We start from the raw sequence: 20,354 nt of genomic DNA, 5'->3' as shown, positions 1-20,354 counted from the left end.
GCGACGGCCCGGAGTTAGGCCCCCAGCTCGGCCCCCAGGTGGGCCCGGCTGCGCTCCGCCGCCCGCCCGCCCCGCCCACGCGGGCAAGAAGCGCTGCCGGAGCGAGCGTACCTGCCGAGCGCCGTTCCCTTCCTCGCCAGGTGCCAGGCCCTGCTCTCGGCTCCTCACGTGCATTATCTTATTTACTCCCCCACAACATTCCCGGCAAAAGGCAACTGTCATTTCCCCATCTGCCAAGTGAGGAAACACCTCAGGGAGGTTGAGTTTCTCGCCCAAGGTCCCGGAGCGGTGGACTCGGATTCCAGCCAAGGCAGCCCCAGGACTCCCACACGGAACCCTTTTTTTGTCTATTTCCCTTACGGAGTAGAGGCGCTTTTTCGCCTCAAAAGCCAACCAACTTGGCCATCCGCAAGCGACCGCGCTCGGTCTCGCCGACCGGCACGACCTCACCGTGTGCCTCAAGTCCCGGGCTCCGGGCGCGGGCGCGGGCGCAGGGCGCGGGTAGGAGGAGCGGCACCGCCCCCGGGGTATTTAAGCCCCGTCTGGAGCCCACGGGGCCGGACGCTCCCGCTCCTCCCAGCTCGCGCCTCCCCTCCCCCTCCGCGCTCTCTCCCCGCGCGCCCCCACCCTCCGCCCGGCGCTCGCCTGGCGCGCAGGCAACGGCCGGCGGGGCGCGGGGAGCGGGGTGCGGGCGGCGCTCGCCTCTGCGGAGCCGCCCCCCGGCCCCCGCCGCGCATTGCCCAGCCCGCGCCGCCAGCGCTGCCGCCGCCCGGCTGCCCGTCCCGAGTGCGCCGCGGTCGCCGGAGCGCAGACGCCGGCCCGGAGCAGCCCAGCAGACGGGCGAGCGGCTGTGGACGTCCGGCCAGCAGCCCGCAGCATGGATTCGGATTCCGGCGAGCAGAGCGAGGGCGAGCCCGTGACCGCCGCAGGTACCGAGGGGCCGCGGCAGCCCAGCCGGGAGGGCCGGGCCCGGGAGGAGGGGAGGCTGGGGCAGGAAATCGCGAGTATTTCTCGAAGCTGCCGGACGGGAGGCCGATCCCTTCCAGGCCAGGACCGGGGATTGCTCCGCGCCGTGAGTTTGCTGTGAGGTTTTCCACTGCACTTGGGCGCGCGGGAGGGAGAAGAGGTGCATCTGCGGGTGGCTCTCCGCGTAGCTGCGTCCTGCGGCGGGCTCGGGTCGCCTTGGCTGGGTGGGGGTGGGGAAGGGTTCGGGAAATCCGCGTCCTGTAGTTTGCTGCAGCGAGGGTTGCAACACATCTGCCCTTTGAAATAACTTTCTGTGCGCCGACCCTGTCCTCGAACCCTGGCGCCAGGGACGTTGCGGGACAGGTGACCCGGTCCGGAGGCGTGACAGGGGACTCCGGGAAGGAAAGGACCCGCGGGTGGACGGGCAGGGGTCAAACCACAGCTAGTGGCTGCGGTTCCTGAGGCTGCTACACGAGCGGAGCAGAGGGGTTTGCCCATCGCTGCCCCGCAGAGGCAGAGGAGGTCCCAGCGGAGGAGTCCGGGAACACAGCCACGGCGGGGGGGGGGGGTTGCTGAGGGGGCGCAGACGCGGGAGTCGGGCTTCGCCTTTAAGAGGCGCCGCCGTCTTTTCACAATCGATGGTTATCGAAGCAATGGGTGGATGCTTACTTTGGAAAAAATGAATGTCCTCCCCCGCCTCTCCCTGATACTGAGCAACAGGAGGAAGCCACCCACAGCCTTGGGTCGACTTACCGCTGGGTTCTGCCCACCTTCACGGCTCGGCTCCACCTGTCGCCCACGGGTCCACGCACGGTAGAACTGATCGCCCAGCCTACCTGTCCCCGGCTTCTGGCACCCTCGGGGGCCCTGAAGGCTAGCCGCGGCCGGCCTGCAGACTTGTGACCTTAGAGTTTACCCTCCTGTTACAAACCCAAGGTCCTAGACTAGTCCCCACTCTTCCCTATGTCAGACCAGCATCCTGAGAGTGGGGGCCAAGTGCCAGGAGGCACTCTCAGCCCAGGCATGGGTGTAGGAAAGGCAAGCTCAGGAACCAGGCAGGACAGCGCCAGGCGCTGTGCCAAAGGCCCTACATAGATGATTCCCCTACATCTTCACAGCATCTAGCCAGGTGGTTATTAGTTCCATTTTAAAGAAGCCCAGAGAAGCTAAGTAGCTTGCCCACGTCTCACAGCAGGGAGTAGCCAAGGGCAGAGTGATTCCTTATCCACTCCACGGTAACCCTCCGCCTCTCACAGGGCCGCTATTGGTCAACACCTTTGGGTGGGTGGAAGAGATGAGGCCAGTCAAGAGGCAGGGTGGCATTACCAAGATGCCTGTGTTGAGGATTCCTCCGTGTGTATCTGTGTTTGAGTGTATGTGTAAGGGTCACCTCCTTTGTGCAGGTAGGTGTGGATATAACTAATTGACCTGAGCCCTTTGCCTACTTGTATGTTTCTGTGGCTAGGAAGCACCCAAGATTTTGTATCATGGGGGACTTGTGGATCTCTTCACATCTGTTTAAAGTTCCAGTGGGTGTTTATGTATGTATCTAAATGTATCTGGAAAGCTGGGGCAGGATTGGGGGCTGCTGACCTTGACACTTTACTGTCTCAAAATCCCAGGAACTAATATGCTGTCCCCACCCTACCCTCAGGTCTCTTAGGCAGGTTGATGTTTCAAGGAGAGGAGAAGGAAGCTTAGAGAAAGAAGAGGGAGGAGAAGAAGGGGGAGGAGACACTCCAGAGGTGAAGTTGGTGCTTTGGTATAAGGGGAGGGAAGGAGTTCTCAAGAGTCCTGTTCCTTTTCCACCAAGCCTTCCCAGCCCCAGGTATCCCAGATGTGTACGTGTCTGTTTGTGTCAGGCCCCTGCGCTAACAGCAGACCTTACCACTGAGGTCAGATGGGTCCCATGAAGAATAGGACAGCCAACTCTATGAGCTGTCACCATGTGTTTGTGCCTTGCTGTTTCCTACAGTGATTTCTTCTTCTCTGTGTGTGCCCAAATCTCTCAAGCTGAACATTTAATTGAATATCACAAGCCATTCTGCTAAATGGCATTCCATCTCATTATTCTTAGTCTTAAACTATTTTTCGTGACAAAGCTTCAGAACTAGATGCTAATTCATTGCCTTGCTGTAGTTGCATCCTGTCAAATGGAAACCCTTGTTGCAACTTCAGATACAGGTTAAATGAAGCTGTGTTATCCTTAGGGGTTGACCTTTGTCTCCATAAGGACCTTTGTCTCCATACAGGTCCATCTGTGGACCTGTATCTGTGCAAGCTGAGTGCATTTGTAACTGAGGACAACAGAGAAGTGGGACTTCTTGGAGTATTCCTTGTGTGTGTGTCTGTGTGACACTTCTTGGGGAGTTAAGATGTGAGGACTGCTTCCTCCCGAGTGGCCTTCCCTTCTAGAACTTGCCAAAAAAAAAAAAAGCCCTGCCATGAGATGTACCCTATTAAGGTCAAGAGCCTGTACTCTTGGAATCAGAAGGACCTAGGTTTCATTCTCTACCTGTTGGGCAAGTATCTTAACCTCTCCAAACCTGTTTCTCCCTCTGTAGAATGGAGATAACAGTAGTACCACAAAGAGGTTGTGAGGATTAAATAAAATACCACATGAAGTGTTCCCGGTAATCTTTCAGTACATGGTAGCTGCTATGTTGATTATCACTTGACTGGATTATTTATTGTAAGAATACTGCTAAATAATGTATGCCAGTGCTTTATAAAATGTAAATCAGTAGACATGTGTAACACGTATTATTGTCATTATTATCATCATATTAATGTAATTGCCTGAGAAGGTTTGTTTTGAATTTCACTCTCTCATTCTCTCTGGGGGGTGTGTGTGTGTGTGTGTGTGTCTGTGTATGTGTGTGTGTGTGTGTGTGTGTGTGTGTGTTTGCTAGTTGGTTTGAGGGAGGTTATCTTTAATTTACCTCTTCTTATCCTCCTCATCTTCCAGCTCAAGGCATGAAGATGGAGACATTCAGAACTATTACCTTCACCATCCCCCTTTCCTCTAACTCTAGGTAAAGTAACACAAAGCAGAGAAGCCCTTACCCAACCCACCGGCTAACTTGGAGATAGCCACTTTCATGCCATTTCAAATGAAACAAGAGGAGGTAACCCTTCCAACCAGTGAACCGTTTTCCTTCAAGGTAGCAGGAGGCCCAGGAAGTCCTCATCATTCCCCTTCCATTTTTACCCATCCCAGTCACCTTCCAAGTTACAAATTGGCAGAAGAGTGAGAAAGTCTCCGAAGACCACCTACTCTTGACCCCTTTCAAGAGACATTTCCAACGATCTCCCCAGTGCCTGTGGTGCCCTCATCAAGCAGGACAGCACTGTGCATAGTGGGTGAAGGGGGGAGATGAGATTTGTCTCCAGCTGCACTTTCTGTTTTTCAGGAAGCACAGGATGAGGCTTCTGTGTCATTCTGCTGCCTGAAACTCTACTCTGCCTTTCTGTCGTTTGGGGTTCTTTCTATGATTAGGAAAGAGGCAGGGTTTATGGAACACTGGATTCATTCCAGAGACCCAACTTGGCAGTCTGTCATTTGGCAAACCCACCATCCATCTCTCAGAAATTTTAGCACTTGGTATATTAACTCGACAGTGATTAAGAATCTTTCCTAAGAAGCAACAAGCAAGTAAACATTAGCAGTGTCAGCTTTTTCTCTTTTAGGCCTGTAAAACAAAGACAGTCTACCCAGCTGAGGGCAAACAAGCTCCTTCTACTCACAGCTAGGTGGTCCGGGGCCGTCAAGCTGGTGGGATTTCTTCACAACCCAGGCAGGTGCAACAGAAAAGCATATCCAAGCAATGGAGTCAAGATATGGTAGGGGAGCTTCAAGACAGTAAAGGAAACGGGAAGACAGCTGGCCTCTAACCCTGCCTTTGCCATCCTTCTCATCACCTAGGTCCTCAGTGTGGTCCTTGTGAACAAAGTAGCAAGGTGGATTAGGCAGGTAGGGTTCAAGTAGGTAGGATTCTGTAGGTGGCTAAGAAGAGGAAAGGTGTTCCAGAAGTCAGACACCACTTGAGCAAAGGCCCAGATAAGCAGGGAGGTGACTGGAGTGGAGGGCATATTCTAGGGGGTACTGGGAAATAAAGGTATTGGAGTGATAGGGAGGGCCACATGGAAAAGAGTTCTTCATGGGGCCAGAGGGGATCCTGATGAGCTGATCGTTAAGCAGAGACAGGACTGACTGAGAGCTGGGTTTGCAGGAGCCGCATTTGAGAGACACGGAGTGCGGGACTGTCTAGGCTTGGAGCACCAGTGACCGGGGGTGGCTGCAGTATCAGGGCAAGTGGCAGTGCTCAGGCAAAGCAGAAGAGAGAGGATGCAAGTGCCATTTCTGAGAAGCAAGCAACAGAAGCTGCTGACAGACTGTATAAAAGCAGTGAAAGGAGAGGGAGAGTGGAAGGAGACTGGCATGCTGAGTCGGGGTGAGGGCTGGGAAATACAGAAGACGGACTCCCCGACTCACGCTTCCGAGCCGCCCCCCTTCTTTCCATCAGGCACTTAGCGGTGGTGTTTTGCTTACAGGCACTTGTCCACTGTGAACAGTAGACCATGCTACAGCACTAGCTTCAGGGGATTATGAGGTTCGGCAGTTTGTTGATTCTCATTGTTAGGTTCCTGGTGGAGACCGTTGGGTAACCCTTGTTGACTGACAGATTGACAGTGGATGGGCTGGCCAGCCTGGGACGGAGACCATCTGAGGATGAGGTACCACGTGCCTGTTAGTCACTGTCTTGTGTCTTGTTCCTGTTTGTGGACATTTCCAGGGGCCTCTGCCTTGTCCACACACTGTCTGTAACTGCTTTATGGGTCAGGACCTTGTCTTGTGCTTTCAGGTTCCTGAGATTTTATGGGCATAATAAATGAATGTGCATCTTGAGGAGCCTCCTGGAAACTCTGCACTGAGAGACCAGACAGCCAGAAACCTTTCCTATGCAGTGGAACTGCCAAAGCTTGCCTTCAGTGTTTTAAGATTTCTTGTGCTGTCTGGGACCCTGTGTTGGGAAGTATGGGGAAGGCAGAGAGGTAAGGACACTATCCATTCTATCTTCCAGGGCTTAAGATCAGATGGGGAGACAGGACACATACAGCAATGGCCACGGCCTGCACCAGTGCATGAAGACTCCTGACCCCTTGCCCTGGGATTGTACCCAGCCAAATCTCTGTTGTCTTAATAACAGCCATTTCCCATTGTGTGCTTTAGGGTTATTCTGGTACATTCTCGTCTCTTGTCCTGGATTGTTAGCTCCCTAAGGGTAAGGATGGGGTCATTTTCACCTGTATCACCTCTCACTAACACCTTGGATCCTGAACACACTGGTAGGTTTCTGGCTGGCTGGCTGGCTGGCTGTGTGCCTGCATGGATAAGTGAAGACAGGCACAGCACAGGGATACTGCAGGTTCAGTTCCAGACCACTGCAATAAAGCAAATATTGCAATAAAGGTAGGCCAGGGAATTTTTAGGTTCCCCAATGCATATGAAAGTCACATTTACACTGTAGCATAGTCTCTTAAATGTGCAATTACGTGATATCTTTAAAAAACAATTTACATACCTTAATTTAAAAATCCTTTACTGCTCAGGCACCTGGGTGGCTCAGTCAGGTAAGCATCTGACTCTTGATTTCAGCTCAGGTCATGATCTAAGGGTGAGATGGAACCCCACGTGGAGCCTGCTTAAGATTCCCTCTTTGTGGGGCACCTGGGTGGCTCAGTGGGTTAAGCCTCTGTTTTTGGCTCAGGTCATGATCTCAGGGTCCTGGGATCAAGCCCTGCATTGGACTCTCTGCTCAGCGGGGAGCCTGCTTCCCCCTGCCTCTCTGCCTACTTGTGATCTCTCTGTCAAATAAATAAATAGAATCTTTAAAAAAAAAAAAAAAAGATTCTCTTTGTCCCACCCCCCATCTCTTTCTCTCTCTCTCTCAAAAAATTTTTTTAAAAATACTTTACTGCTAAAAAATGCAAACCATTATCTGAGCTTTCAGTGAGCTATAATCACTGATCACAGATCGCCATAACAAATGTTAATAATAATTTGAAAGTTTGAAATACTGTAAAAATTACCAGGATGTGTCACAGAGACATAAAGTGAGCAAATGCTGTTGGGAAAATGACACTGCTAGACTTACTCCACCAGTTGCCATAAACCTTCAGTTCAGGGGGAAAAAATCTGCAAAGCTCATTAAGCCAAGTGCAACAAAATGAGGTATGCCTGTATGTGGATGGATGGATGGATGGATGGATGGATGGATGGATAGATGCTGTTATAGGCTGTTTCCCCAGGAAGTGGACTCTGTGATTGAGGTTGGCATGCCCTGGGTTTATTTGGGGAAGGAAAGGGAAGGGGAGGGACACTGGATTAGGCAGAGTGAGAAGCTGAGCTCCAATGCACACCCAATAATAGCCTCCAGCTCTGGAGCTAGAACAGCCCTTCAGAACTGTTCTGAGTCAGGGTGAGGGGCCAGGCCTTCATGTCCCCTTATACAAGGGGACAAGGTTGGTCATTAGATGCAGGCCATCCCAAGGAACAGGGTGCAAGCTTTCCCCACCCACTGAGAGCTATCTACAGGGTGAAGCTTTCCCCACCCACTGAGAGCTATCTACAGGGTGAAGCTTTCCCCACCCACTGAAAGCTATCTACAGGCCCCCAGAGGCTTGTGGCACGCTTGGCCCTTCATTCTCCAGGAGGAACCTGGGCAGGACATTGCGACATCCCCCACAGAAGGTCCCCAGAATTCTTCAGGAGTGTTTCATTAGTGAGGGCAGCCCTGTCTACCAGCAAAGCTCAGGGGATAGTCATTGAGCTGTAAATTTTACCTAGACCTCCCTAGGAAAATTTAGATTGCCAGATGAAATTAGCCATTCCAGACCTCATAGCTCTGCACCCAGTTGTTCAATCCATTCAATCCAAGAGGTATTGGCTGATCACCTGTTTCGTTTTCAGAGTGGCACAGGGTGCTATGGTCACATAGAGAAATAGAATTTGATGGGACCCTACCCTCTAGAAATTTGCAGCTGTGTTGAGGAGAGAAAACACCCACCCAAAACTTAATCTGCAAGACTGGAAGGCATCAGCAAAAAATTCTGTAGGATCTGGAGCAAGAGGCACTGTGGTCTGGAATTCTGGTGGTGAGCTTCCTGGAGGAAATGGGCCTTGAGGGTAGCCTTGAAGGAGTGAAAAATTTAGATGGGGGTAGAAAAAAGAAGGTGGCAAGGCTGGGAACCTGTGAGGAGCTTGGCCTGACCCAGGGGGATCTCCTTAGATGACCAGCAGCAGAAGGGAGTTTTTGTACTTAAAAAGTAAAATTGGGGGTGCCTGGGTGGCTCAGTGGGTTAAGCCTCTGCCTTCGGCTCAGGTCGTGATCTCAGTGTCCTGGGATGGAGCACTGCATCGGGCTCTCTGCTCAGTGGGGAGCCTGCTTCCACCTCTTTCTCTGCCTGCCTCTCTGCCTACTTGTGATCTCTCTCTCTCTGTCAAATAAATAAATAAAATCTTTAAAAAAAAAAAAGTAAAATTGGGTGTCATAGTGGTACTTGTAGCCAACGTGTAAGCTTCTAGAGCTGGAACAAGAATATGTGTGAGTGTGTAAATATAAAGCCCTATTTCCTATGCTATTTTTTTCTTTAAAAATATGGCACCTGTTTTTTTATTTGTCAGCAAAACCAAATTATAGTCACACTTTCCATTAGCACTCTCCACTAACTTGTTCCTTTTCCTCCAGAGTTACCATTGGCTCCCACTTGAATTAACATGCAGATTTCTATAAAGACACTATATACATAATTTGGTTTTGTTTTTTGCAGTCACTTGGCTTGTAGCTCTTCATGTAAAATGCCTGTGTAGGTGGGTGTTTGGGCTGTATTCTGTGCAAGTATAGAAATAAAGGATAGAGAAAAATTTAAAAAACAAGTTTTCTCTAACAACCTTATCTAAGAAAACGTGTAAGGAGAGTGAGTACCCTTGTCCCCCACATATATTAAGGCATGCCAAAAAAATCTATTACTTTTTTGTACATCAGAGATGGGTTTGTTTGTTTGTTTGTTTGTTTGCTTTTAGGCAGTTGCATGGTCCAAATTCTGATGCTGCTTTCGAACAGTCTTCACGTTCATAGTGGCTTGCCTAAACATCATTGCCTGGGAATAAATTTGAGCCTGTTCATGGAAAATCTCCTAGTGTGCAGACTATAAAAATGGAAAGCTTGGCGGCACAGAAAGTGCTAGACACACCCTAATAGAAACCAGTATTTTGTAACTCGGTTCTCCAGAAAAAAAAAGAGGAAAAAAAAGACACTTTGGTGGTGTCCAAATACTGGTTTAAACTGTTGAAAAACCCCAGGAGCAGCCACTGTCTTGTAGGTTCTCTTCTCAGAAGTAAAATATGCTTTCTGTGAAACTCTTCTAACCATGCAAGGAAACATTTTGGTGATACGTAGTTTTATGGAGATTCCTAATTGATATTTTTATAGTGGAGGCCTCCTATTTCACACAAGGGAAGAAGTTCTGTCACGGGCTGTTCTGGTGAGCACATATGTCCAGCAGGTCTGATTTGAGGCCTGTGGATTGTGCTGGGAAAGTCAACAGAGGGTTCGGTGTGGAACGTGGGAGGGAGATGATGGGGCCTTCTACAGGGCAGGCCTCAACAGCGACTCTGTCTACCAGTGTGCTTCCTTGGTTTACTTGGGAAAACACTGACACAACGAGGGAAGACTGGGGTTGGGGTTATAGAGGAGAGGGCATGGGCTTTAAGAAGTTGTGGCAAATATCTAACAAGATGAGAAGCTGTGAGGATGCTCTTTGCCAGCCAGAGTCCAGTCCCAGAGGGCTAGTCCTAAATGTAAAATAATAGTGATGTTTTGAATTTTACTTATTTATTTCATGTTAACTAAGCACATATAATGTATTCAAATCTGGACTGATTATTTATGTGATATTTAACCCTTATACCAGCCTTCTAGGATATGTACTAGAAATAGCCTCATTTTATAAAGTGGGAAACTGAGGCACAGAGAGGTTAAATAACTCGCTCAGGAATGTGCATATTGTCAGTGGATATGAAGTCAGGGGAACTCCAAAAATAGTGCTCTTGTACAAGGTAGATTAGGTAAAGTTGTTGGATGCCACCAGGCTCGTTTGTATCCCCCTCCAGCTCCCACGGGGTCCAGAATCCTGACCGTTAGGTTCCTTCATGAGGCTCCTTCTGGTAGGACATGCCATCTCCAGAAGGCCCTGTGTTAAGCACCAGACATCAACTGCATTAGCCCAGTAGCACATTGACAAGGACTGGCTGGCCCAGATTCCTGTTCTAGAGCTGGTGAAGTGTGGTTTGGGAGGGAGGATGGAGAGAGGGGCACCAAGCTCCTACCGGGGAGAGAAGGTTGTAGAAGGACTCTGAAGCCATGCACATCTCCAGACCATGGGACGTGGTGGGTGGTGAATGTAGCAAACACTAGGACAAGAGAAGGACTGAAAAGGAAAGTCAGGAGAGGTGCTGAAGACAGACAAACATTCCTTTTATCAGAGTGTACTTAAGCTTGCTGGGTCCTCAGGCATTTTTTTTCCACTCCAGCATTAAATCATCTCATATAAAGAATTCTGAGGGCATGGTAACCCATTGGATTCGAGGATGAGCAGAAACCCAAGGATGAGCCTGCCTCACAGTGAAGAGAAGTTGAGATTCAGAGCTTGATTATTGGGGTTTGGGTGTCCCTGCAGTCTCTTACTTGCTGCTTTTTAGTAACATTCGTTTCTGACCAAAGGAATGCAAGCTCATGGTAGAATATGTGTAAAAAAACGGTACAAAGAAGGAAATTAGATTGAGCCCTAAGAATAGATGTACTTTTCCAAAGCCAAAAAACAATCCTGAAAAGATGCAAGGGAACTTTCTTTGGGGAGGGAGCAGTCTTTTTAAGAGAACAAAAGCCCTCCCAACGCAATGTTTTCTTGGGGACATTAAAGCCTCTGGTTATACTGCCAGGCAGTGTCAGAACCAGAGCTGGAGGCCAGATCCTCTGGCTCCTCTGTCCTTCCCAAAATCATACATAATTTTTAGAAAAGGATCAAAGTTATTCTGGATGTTGTGATATCAAAGGGACCCCTGCTCTGTGTCCTCTCAACACCTTGTCCTGTGTTCTTGCCACCCCTTCCCCACCAGGCACGTCTGCCCAGAACTCAGGCCACCACAGACCCACGCCAGGCCTTACCCTTCTGCCTGGCCCCTCCTCCCGTTAGTCAGAAGGGCCCTACACAGAGCCCTCAGAAGATTTTCATAGTTTTTGTGGCCAAAGATGTTTACTGGGTTTTATAGATGCTCAGTGACAATTGCAAAGGTTAATCTACTTTTGAGTTTAATAGTTACTGGCTTCAGGGATAGATTTATTGACTTCTAGTTCTCCAGTTATGTTTTTTATCTGTGTTTAGATTGACTGTTTTTGTAAGGAAACAGGGAAATTTGTTCATCTGTGTTAACCTCTCTACCCTTAGGATTTAAGGGTATTCATATTGAATGATTCAGTCTCAGTGAAACAAGGCAGGCAGAGTTCAGTTAAAACAGAGTCAACTTTGAGAGAGCCCAGAGCGGGATCCAATGGGAATTCAACAATAATATCTTGGCTTTTTTTTTCCTTTCGAATTCTCCGACCATATGTAATCCTGGTTTTCCCAGATCCTTCTTCCATTGCTCCTCCTGTGTCCATCATTAATAGTTTTCTCCTACACATGTCTCTTCAGGCTGAGTCCTCAGCCTGGTCTTTTCTGACAATATACTTTCATTTGGGAGAGACCATTCATTCTAAAGGTGCAAGGCCAAAAATTCCCAAAGCTGCAGCCTCGCCCAGTCCTCTCTCCCAAAAAATCCTGCCTTTCAGGGCATCTGGGCCTCTCCTTCTCACTGGCCAGGAGGCCCCTCATCTCAGCACCTCCACACCCAGACCATTACCTCTCCCTCAACTTTACCCAGGTTTTCTGTGGCCTCCTTAGCCACTAAGTTATTCAGAGTGAAACAACGGTAAAGGCAGAAGAACAATGAAATACCCTGTACACTTGATCCACGGCAAAACCAGGACATGGATAAAGCAGGCATTATTATTCTCAGTTTACAGATGAAGATACAGAATCAGAGATTACCCCAAATCACAAAACAGGTGCTAAATTTTCACTATTTAAAAACGGCACCCCCATCCCCACCAAAACGAGGGCAGCAGCAAACCTGCGTATCCAACCTAAAAAACATTTGGTCAAATAGCTACTGAACGATTAAATACATAACGACATTTCCACACAGCAGAATATTATTCATCTGTTAAGAAAAATTTTGGGGACGCCTGGGTGGCTCAGTGGGTTAAAAGCCTCTGCCTTCGGCTCAGGTCATGATCCCACGGTCCTGGGATCAAGCCCTGCATCAGGCTCTCTGCTCAGCAGGGAGCCTGCTTCCCTTCCTCTCTCTCTGCCTGCCTCTCTGCCTACTTGTGATCTCTGTCTTTTAAATAAATAAATAAAATCTTAAAAAAAAAAGAAAAATTAATTTGAAGAACATATAATAATATAGAGAAGAGTTTGCAGTATAATGTATAATGAAAGCTTGATAATCTGTGATCTCACTTGTGCTCCATACATGCATATACACACATATTATATGTACATATATTTACTTATACACACACACGCCCCTATACATACATATACATACACTCGTTTTTATAGAGAAAAGGGGAAGAGTCTCCTTTACACTCATTCATACATATAAACTTTTTTTTAACTTTTTAATTCTGGAACAGAATTAACCATTCTATATGATGAGTTTATGGGTAATTATAATTTCCTTCTTTGTACTTTTCTTCCAGATATTTCACAGTGAGTATGTATAACTTTTAGCAGGACATATTAATTTTAAAGCAACAATCGAGTGAGATCTGGTGGCCTAGTCCACTGCTCATCCTGTGGGCTTTCTTTTAATTTTGTCCCAGTTCCCTCCCTCTTCTTCCTTGAAAGCAGTTCTTCCCTCACTTCCCTGTGATCTTCTTTCCCCTTGGACAAGTCCTCCCTGAGTCCCTCTCGGGGCTTCTTCTGGTGGGGGGCATGCTCCAGGCTTCTCAGCCCTCTTCCTGCTCACCCACCGCCTGGGCTGTGGCCCTCCACTCTCCCTGGTGCCTCCCCTGCATCATTCTGTCCCATCTGGGGCCACCTGGCCTAGACTTCATGGGCCCTCGTGACATGAAGAGGAAGTGTGGGCCGTCAGAGTAGGTAATGAGTAGGTAATGAGCTCATAGATTTGGGGTTTAGAGTCCGGCACAGGGTACCAGAGCCTCTCAAGCCAAATGCAATGCTGGAATGAGCTTGCTGACTCAGCCATCTTGGCCCCTGAACATGGCCTCACTGACGCTAGCTGACTGTCATTGTATGCAGCTGGCATGACATTTCTCTGTCCCTGACCTCTATCCCAAATACGAATGACTATGACTTTCCACTTTTTCATTTACACATTGATTTTGTGTCTTTATTACTTTTACAATTAGAAAAAAAGGGGTGAGCATTTAAAATCCTATTATAGAAGGATTATTAGCTTTTAGGAGGTACTAGTCTACTGCCACCATTGGTCTGCCATTCTAAAACAAAATTATTAGTGAGGAGCTGTATGATATTAAATATCATGTGTATCTATTTGTGTGTGTGTGTGTGTGTGTGTGTGTTTCTAATGGAATTAGAAATTTAATTGAGGATTTCTTATGCAGAGGGTTTCTTGGAGCTGAAAATAAGAGACATCGTGGCCCCAGTGTTCTTTACACTGTCCACTATGTCCCTATGTCCACCTTATTCTACTCTAGCCAACCAAATAGGGGTAGCCCAGTCAAGAAGCTTATAGGAAACAGAAGTGCTAACCATTTCGATTCACCTTTGTCAGAATTTTTAACCTAGGATTTTGTCTGTCTTTACTTTCTTGGTTTATAATATGCAAAATGATTATTTTTACCTCTTTTCAGATATAAAAATATGCATTGACTATGTTTACCCTCCAAGAAAACTTCATCCTCCCATTGAAAAAAAAAGTCACTTAATTTTCCCATGGAAGGCAATGTCAGTTCTTTATTAAGCAGCCATATCTCCTTCTTATCAATTGCAAGTGAGTGAATATGACCACTGTGATTTTTAAAAGAGAGATCAGGGAATAGGAAAGGCAGAATAATCAAGATAGGAGTGAGTTCTTGGAGAAAGTAGGCATTTATGCCAATAATGGATGATACATCTTAAGACCAGCATTTGTAGTAAGCACCCAGGAATTATCTCCAGAAAGCTGTCACCAAATACCCCCACCCCAGGCTTTCCTTCACCCCAGGAGGGAGGTCAGTGATGAACTGAGGCATGGGTGGGATGAAGATGTCTGGTTCCAAACATCCTTGGGGTTTTTTTGTTTCATTTTTGGTTAAGAAAAAAAAACAAACACATAAAAATAATTCTGCCAAATTGTCATAACCCAATGAGAGAAACTGGAGTCTAAGTAAAGTCTGAAGATAGTTGATAATTAAGGGGCCAAGATTATCTTAAGGCAGTCTGGAGGCAGGCAAGAACAAAGAGCAGCTGGTCGGGACATCAGGAAGTCGGGTTACATGGCAGGGAGGCCAGAGGGGCAGAGGTCGCAAGAAGGGCCACTCTCTTGAGTCACTAGGCCTGCAGCGGTCCTGACTTTCATGGTTTCCCAGCCTTCTTGGACCTCTTCACCTGGAGGATAGTACCTCTTAAAGAGTCCAACACTGAGAAAAGCTTGCTCCCCAGCAGCAGCCTCCTGACCTCTTATCTCTTGCCAGAAGCAAGTCTCACTCCTGACCTGTCCCCTTCTGTCCTGTCTCCCTGGCCCCAGATCACTGTCTCATCCTTAATGCTCCCCTTCCCTGCAGCCTTTCCCACCCAGGTGCATCTCTCCATTTCCTCTCCCTGGACACCCCACTCACCTCACAAGCCCTCCTAGGCATTAGAGGAATGAAGGCAGAGGAAATTCTGAGACGTGCGGCCATGAGTGGTCATGAAACAAAGATCTTAAAGCTTCCAGAGAGAATAACTAGGCCCTTTTACCAATGGACTAGTTTTCCAACGAGCAGCACCAAGAGCTGAACAACAGTGGTACAATGCCTTTGAATTCTCAAAGCAAAGGATTTCGCAGGTAGAGTTCTGAACCCCGTCAAACCATCAGTCGAGTGTGTGGATGGAATAAAGTCATCGTAAGACACATTAGGTGTCCAGAACATTACCCGACCACATTCCCTTCCTTAGGGAGCTGCTAGATCAGGAGTCAGCCAGCTGAAGCCCCCAGGCCCCGTCCGGCCTGCCGCCTGTTTTTGGATGGCCCATGAGCACTTTTACTTTTTCTTTAATGGCTACATTTAAATGGTTCTGTAAGTGCCCAGATATATTTTGCCTTTTGGCCCTTTATTGTCGGGCTCTTTCAGGTAGTTTGCTGATGCCTGTGCTGCACAATGTGTTCCACTGAAACGGGGTGTAAGTTAAGAAAGAGGAAGCCATGAGACAGACACAGGAGAGAAGGGAAGAAGGATGGAAGGAGCACCAGGGTGGGGGCCTAGCGGGGGCTTAAGAGGGGGAGGTGCCCAGATTTGGACCAGCGCACCGAGAGCACCCCAACAAGTCTCCAAGAAAGAAAATTAAAGTAAAAGTTGAGGTGATGTGTCTGAGCCCATTGAGAACGTTGTATTGTGCCAAGAACTTTGGGAGTAAATTAGTGCTAGGTAGATAGAAAACTAACCGGAAGAAAAACAAGACAGTGTTTAACTCCTGAGAAAATAAGATGAATAAAATAGGAAATGCAGTCATGGAAGTGATAGAGCATACATGAGTCAGCTACGAATGGAATCCAAGTCACAGTAATGTAAATCACTGAAGTCTGATTTAACCAAATATTTTAAACCAGAACTAAATGGGAAAGTGGAAGGAGAAATGATTGGGAGAGAGCTAATTTCTCGGCTTCCATAATAGGAAGTTAAAAGCAAAGTGGAGGACTAACAGTATAAGCATGTAATTTATGTCTTTATATAAACATAAAGAGGTAATTATTAGTTGAAGTAGCTAAAAGAGTTTGAAGTGTTTTGCCATGAAGAGCCAGCATCCAAAGTGGGCCAGAAGATGCTGCATTTTGGATAAGCCCTAGAGTGACCAGACTTTTAAAATAATGTACCCATATCACTTTGAAAATAGATTTCTAAAATAATAAAAAGGAAGCATGACTGTTGAGCTGGAGGAGTGATGTCCTGGCAAGCATGCCCAGGTGGGAAAGAGGCTCAGTGGGGGTGACCTCAGGCCCCTGGTTGGAGGAGACAGGCTTCAGTGTCCTGGGGCCACACTAGTTCTGATTATCGTTATTTCTCCTGACATAAGTGTGAAGACATTTCAATAAAATGTCAAGACTGATAACCATTTGCTCACGCAATGAATGTTCTCTGGGTTTCAGTCCCTGGCTGGAGCCATGGGATGACTACATCTTGATGCCTGCCGTCCAGCCACTCACAGACAGGCGGCACATGACGTCACTCATCCAGCTGGTGTGTGATGGCTCTGCACTAGGACAAGTAGACTAGAGGGAAATGTGGTGGCAGGGATGCGTGCTCAGAGGTCAGAAGTCCTTCTGTGGAGCCTGGCAGGTCAGATAGGAATTGGGAGGAAGGGGGTGAGGGAGGCACCCATGTCCAAACACCAGGGAGCAGGATGTGCAGAGGCACAGAAAGGACCTGGGAGTGATCAAGCCTGGTACTGGGAGACCTGTGTGTGGCGGCCGGCAGTCAGGAACTCAGAGTCTGGAGAGAATGAAGCTGGAGAGGGGAACAGAACATAGATTCTTGGCCCTGCAAGGTGGCAAGCCATGATAGAGCCTGTCTTTGTCTTCCCCCACAACATTGCTTCCTGACTTGTCACTACTGGTTTTTTTAGGTTTAAATTTATTTGAGCTCCTACTATGTGTCAGAGACACAACTGTGGACACAGCAAGGCAGGTCCCCACTTCTGCAGTTTGCAGTGGACCAACCAGTGAAATCAGGCAGGAGGTCCTTAAATAGGCCCTGTGTTGGGGGTGGGGGGTTCTGGATAGAAGGACTGTTCAGGGGAGGGGTGTAAGGGAGAGCAGCACAACACAACACTTCTACACAGGTAGAAGCTGCATAGAGTAAAGCGTGTGGGGCTGGGGCAAGGATGAACCAATTTCTCTTTGGCAGAAAGGTAGGATGACAGGGAAGTGAGACCTGGCAGGAAGAGCTGGCCCTGAGGGTTTGGGCAGAGCTCCCATTGGCAGCACAGGGTGGCCTGCTGGGGCTGGCAGTCTGTGGCTTGGTCTGTGGGAACTGAGGCCAGCACAGGGACAGACCTCAGGGAGAGTCTGCCGACCGCCTGTTCTGTGTTGACCACAGGCTGTGGTCTGATGGAGGAGGCAAGGGCCCCAGGAAATTTATGGAGGGGACATTCTGGAGGGAAACCACAGAAAAAGAAAGCTGGAGTCTCCAACGTCGGTGCCCTGGGTTTTTCAAGGAGCGAAAAAGGAGGCATTGCATTGCTGAAATGGGCAGTTGGAGAGCAGAGTGAGAGCTCAGTGGATGAAGGAGAATCTGAGAGAAAGGAGCCTGAGAATCCATCCTATGGGTATCCGCTCATATGTCATGTATGCTCAGTGCTGTTCTATGGACTTAAAAACTCCATTTCTGATTCTGAAAAAGTTAATATAAAATTAGCAGAATCATCTAGTCCAGCTCCCCTATTTAACAGACCAAGAAACCAGGAAGGTGAAGGCTTGGGCCCATGATACACAGTCAGCACAGTGGGGGCAGTGGGGCAGCCTGGGGTCGGCCTCAGTCCTCCATGCCATGCTGTCTGCACAGTGACTGGGCACAGAGACAGGGGAGCAACTCCATGGCCGCAGCTCTGTACCCTGACCTCACAGGACAGCCATTGTCAGCATCTGGGGGTGATCACACCAGATAACTTGATTTGAAATGGTAAAACAAATCATTTAGGGACATCTCCTGCCATGGGACAAGTATGGATAAAGTTTAATTTAGAAAGGAAGCCTCAAAGAAAGACACATTTGTGTGTAACTTCCAGGAACACGAGTTCTCCACAACTTGTTTGGTTCTTGAGTGATGTGAGTGGGACCCTCTTGGCTGACAGCGGTTCTGTCTGAAAAGGGGTCCCAGCCGAGCCCAGGAGTCCAACCTTGGAGACTTTGCAGGTGAATGAGAGACCTGCCGTCTCACCTCCCCTCTGCAAACTCCACTCCCCGACATGGCCTTTCCCCTGGGCCAGAAATGACCATGGCCCCAGTGGATATCCAAATGTGGTCTGACTTACTTCTTAGATCTCAAATCCATGGACAAAAAACAAAAACAAAAACAACAAAAAAACCCCACAATTACTACAGAATATATGTAAGGGGTATTATTAATGATATATTACATGTGCCCCTTTCCTGTTCCACTTTCAAATTGACTGAAATCCAAAAATGTCATTGTACAAAATTTATGTTTCATTTAAAAAAAAAAGTAAGTAGAACATTGAGCAAGGCAGGGTACTATCTGCCAAATCATCTCCCATCTAGAAGTACCTTCTGGTTTCTTCTCCCTCATGTGTTCTGACCTCTCTAGTACAGCTACTGTTTATTTATTTTCTTTTTTTTTTAATTTTTTATTTTTTTATAAACATATAATGTACTATTAGCCCCAGGGGTACAGGTCTGTGAATCGCCAGTTTTACACACTTCACAGCACTCACCATAGCACATACCCTCCCCAGTGTCCATAACCCCACCACCCTCTTATTTACTTATTTTCTTTAAACTCACTAAGCTGTGTTAATCTAATCACAGCACCTTCCAAGAGCCTCATTCCTTTAGGCTTACCTGCCCACTAATCTCAGGCCATTATTTTGTTTATTTTTTTTCCAGTATAGACTGGAATGTGTTCCATCTTATTGCCTGATTTTTTTTAAGGTTTTAGGTTTTATATCTACACTCCAAATTTGAAGAATTCCAAAGGCTGACATTTTTATTACATCAGTCTGTTTACTAATTTCACATATTACGAAGTTGGCATCCTCCCATGACTCTGAATGCGGCATCCTACTGGTGTCCTTGTTAACAGTCTGCTGGCCTGAGCCTGGGTTTTCAGCGCCTGCCATGGAGAACAGTGTGGGAGCCGCCGGCAGAGAGGGGATCACCCAGAGAGACAGATGTGGCCCATGCTCTTGTGATTCCCAGGAGCTCCTGGGTGTTAAAATATCAAGTGAGCGTGAAGGGATGTGAATGGGAAGGCTCCGGGGGTGGCAGGAGGGTGGGGGCTGCTGCCATGGAGAGAGAGCTCCTGCTGGAGTTGAACACGGAGGGTGTGGTGGGCAGCAATGCTGGTGCCCTAGGGGATGCTGCCGCGTGCAAGGGTGCAGACCGGCAGGACCCAGCTGGGCCTCGCAGGTGACTTTCTGGGAAAGGCGGGGCATGAACTTGTGCTGAGCTCAGAATGTTCAGCAGGTACCCCATGCCTCCGCACACTGTGCCAGCGTGGATCCTGAACAGATAGAATCTGGGCCTCAAAGAATGAGGACGAGCACTCTACATCGTTCAATCAGTTATTCGTTTACAGACATTTATTGAACACTTGTACATGGCAAATGCTGCCCTCGTTGGGAGGATACACAAGTCCTCTGAGCATCAGTCCTGGAATAACTCAGTGCCAATCACAGTGCAGCACTGGAAAAGGACCACACTGGACATAGGTGCGAGCATGGGTGCGAGGGCCCCCCTTCCTGGAAGGATGTGAGTGCTGGAGAACAAACCTTCGCTGCCCCTCTGCCGCCTGGGCAGGGATCCATGGGATTCTGTGATGGGCACAGAAGACCAGGGCAGCTGGGGTCAGGGCATTAGCCCCAGAGGAAGCCCACTGAATTTCTGGTACCGCTTGGCTGTCACCTGCCTGTCTTCAGCCATTTGGGCTAGGGCAGAGCCATCCATGTGAAGGGATGAGCTGCCCTTTGGCGTCTGATTTCAGCGTGTCCTCTAACATCCAACAAGCAGGCATCTGAAGGGATGAGGTGGACGGAGCCAGGGGTTCTGTGGGAGGCGCTCCTCCTCGGTGTCTCCTGCCACCTCCTGGCTTAGGAAGGGGCAGTAGAAGGGACTCCTGGATGTGCAGGTAGACACCTTTGTACACCCTTTCCCCCATCACACACCTGCTGCTGGGTATTTGTTACTTTCTGTAGATTAGAATATAGGGTTCTTTGATCATGTGTCTGTGGATATGAAAGTGTGTATAGTGTGGGAGAGTGTTTGGTAGAATATACACATGGGGGCTGTGACGCATGGAGGGGTTATGGGAGACTCATTTTCT

The 20,354-nt window shown here is 48.3% G+C and overlaps 1 protein-coding gene across 1 annotated transcript in view; it reads left to right on the top strand.

Moving 5' to 3' along the window:
- The first annotated feature begins 645 nt into the window (after window positions 1–645).
- TNFAIP8L3 (TNF alpha induced protein 8 like 3) overlaps window positions 646–20,354 on the top strand; it is a 38,915-nt gene continuing 19,206 nt past the window's right edge. The window contains exon 1 of the mRNA XM_080808637.1: window positions 646–929. Within this exon, the coding sequence (XP_080664763.1) occupies window positions 878–929 (52 nt within the window). The 5' untranslated portion in view covers window positions 646–877. The remainder of the gene's footprint in view (window positions 930–20,354) is intronic.

The sequence above is a fragment of the Martes martes genome, assembly GCF_963455335.1.
Source record: "Martes martes genome assembly, chromosome: 7".
NCBI lineage: Eukaryota > Metazoa > Chordata > Mammalia > Carnivora > Mustelidae > Martes > Martes martes.
The sequence above is the reverse complement of the archived record's forward strand: the minus strand, read 5'-3'. Positions and strand labels throughout refer to the sequence as shown.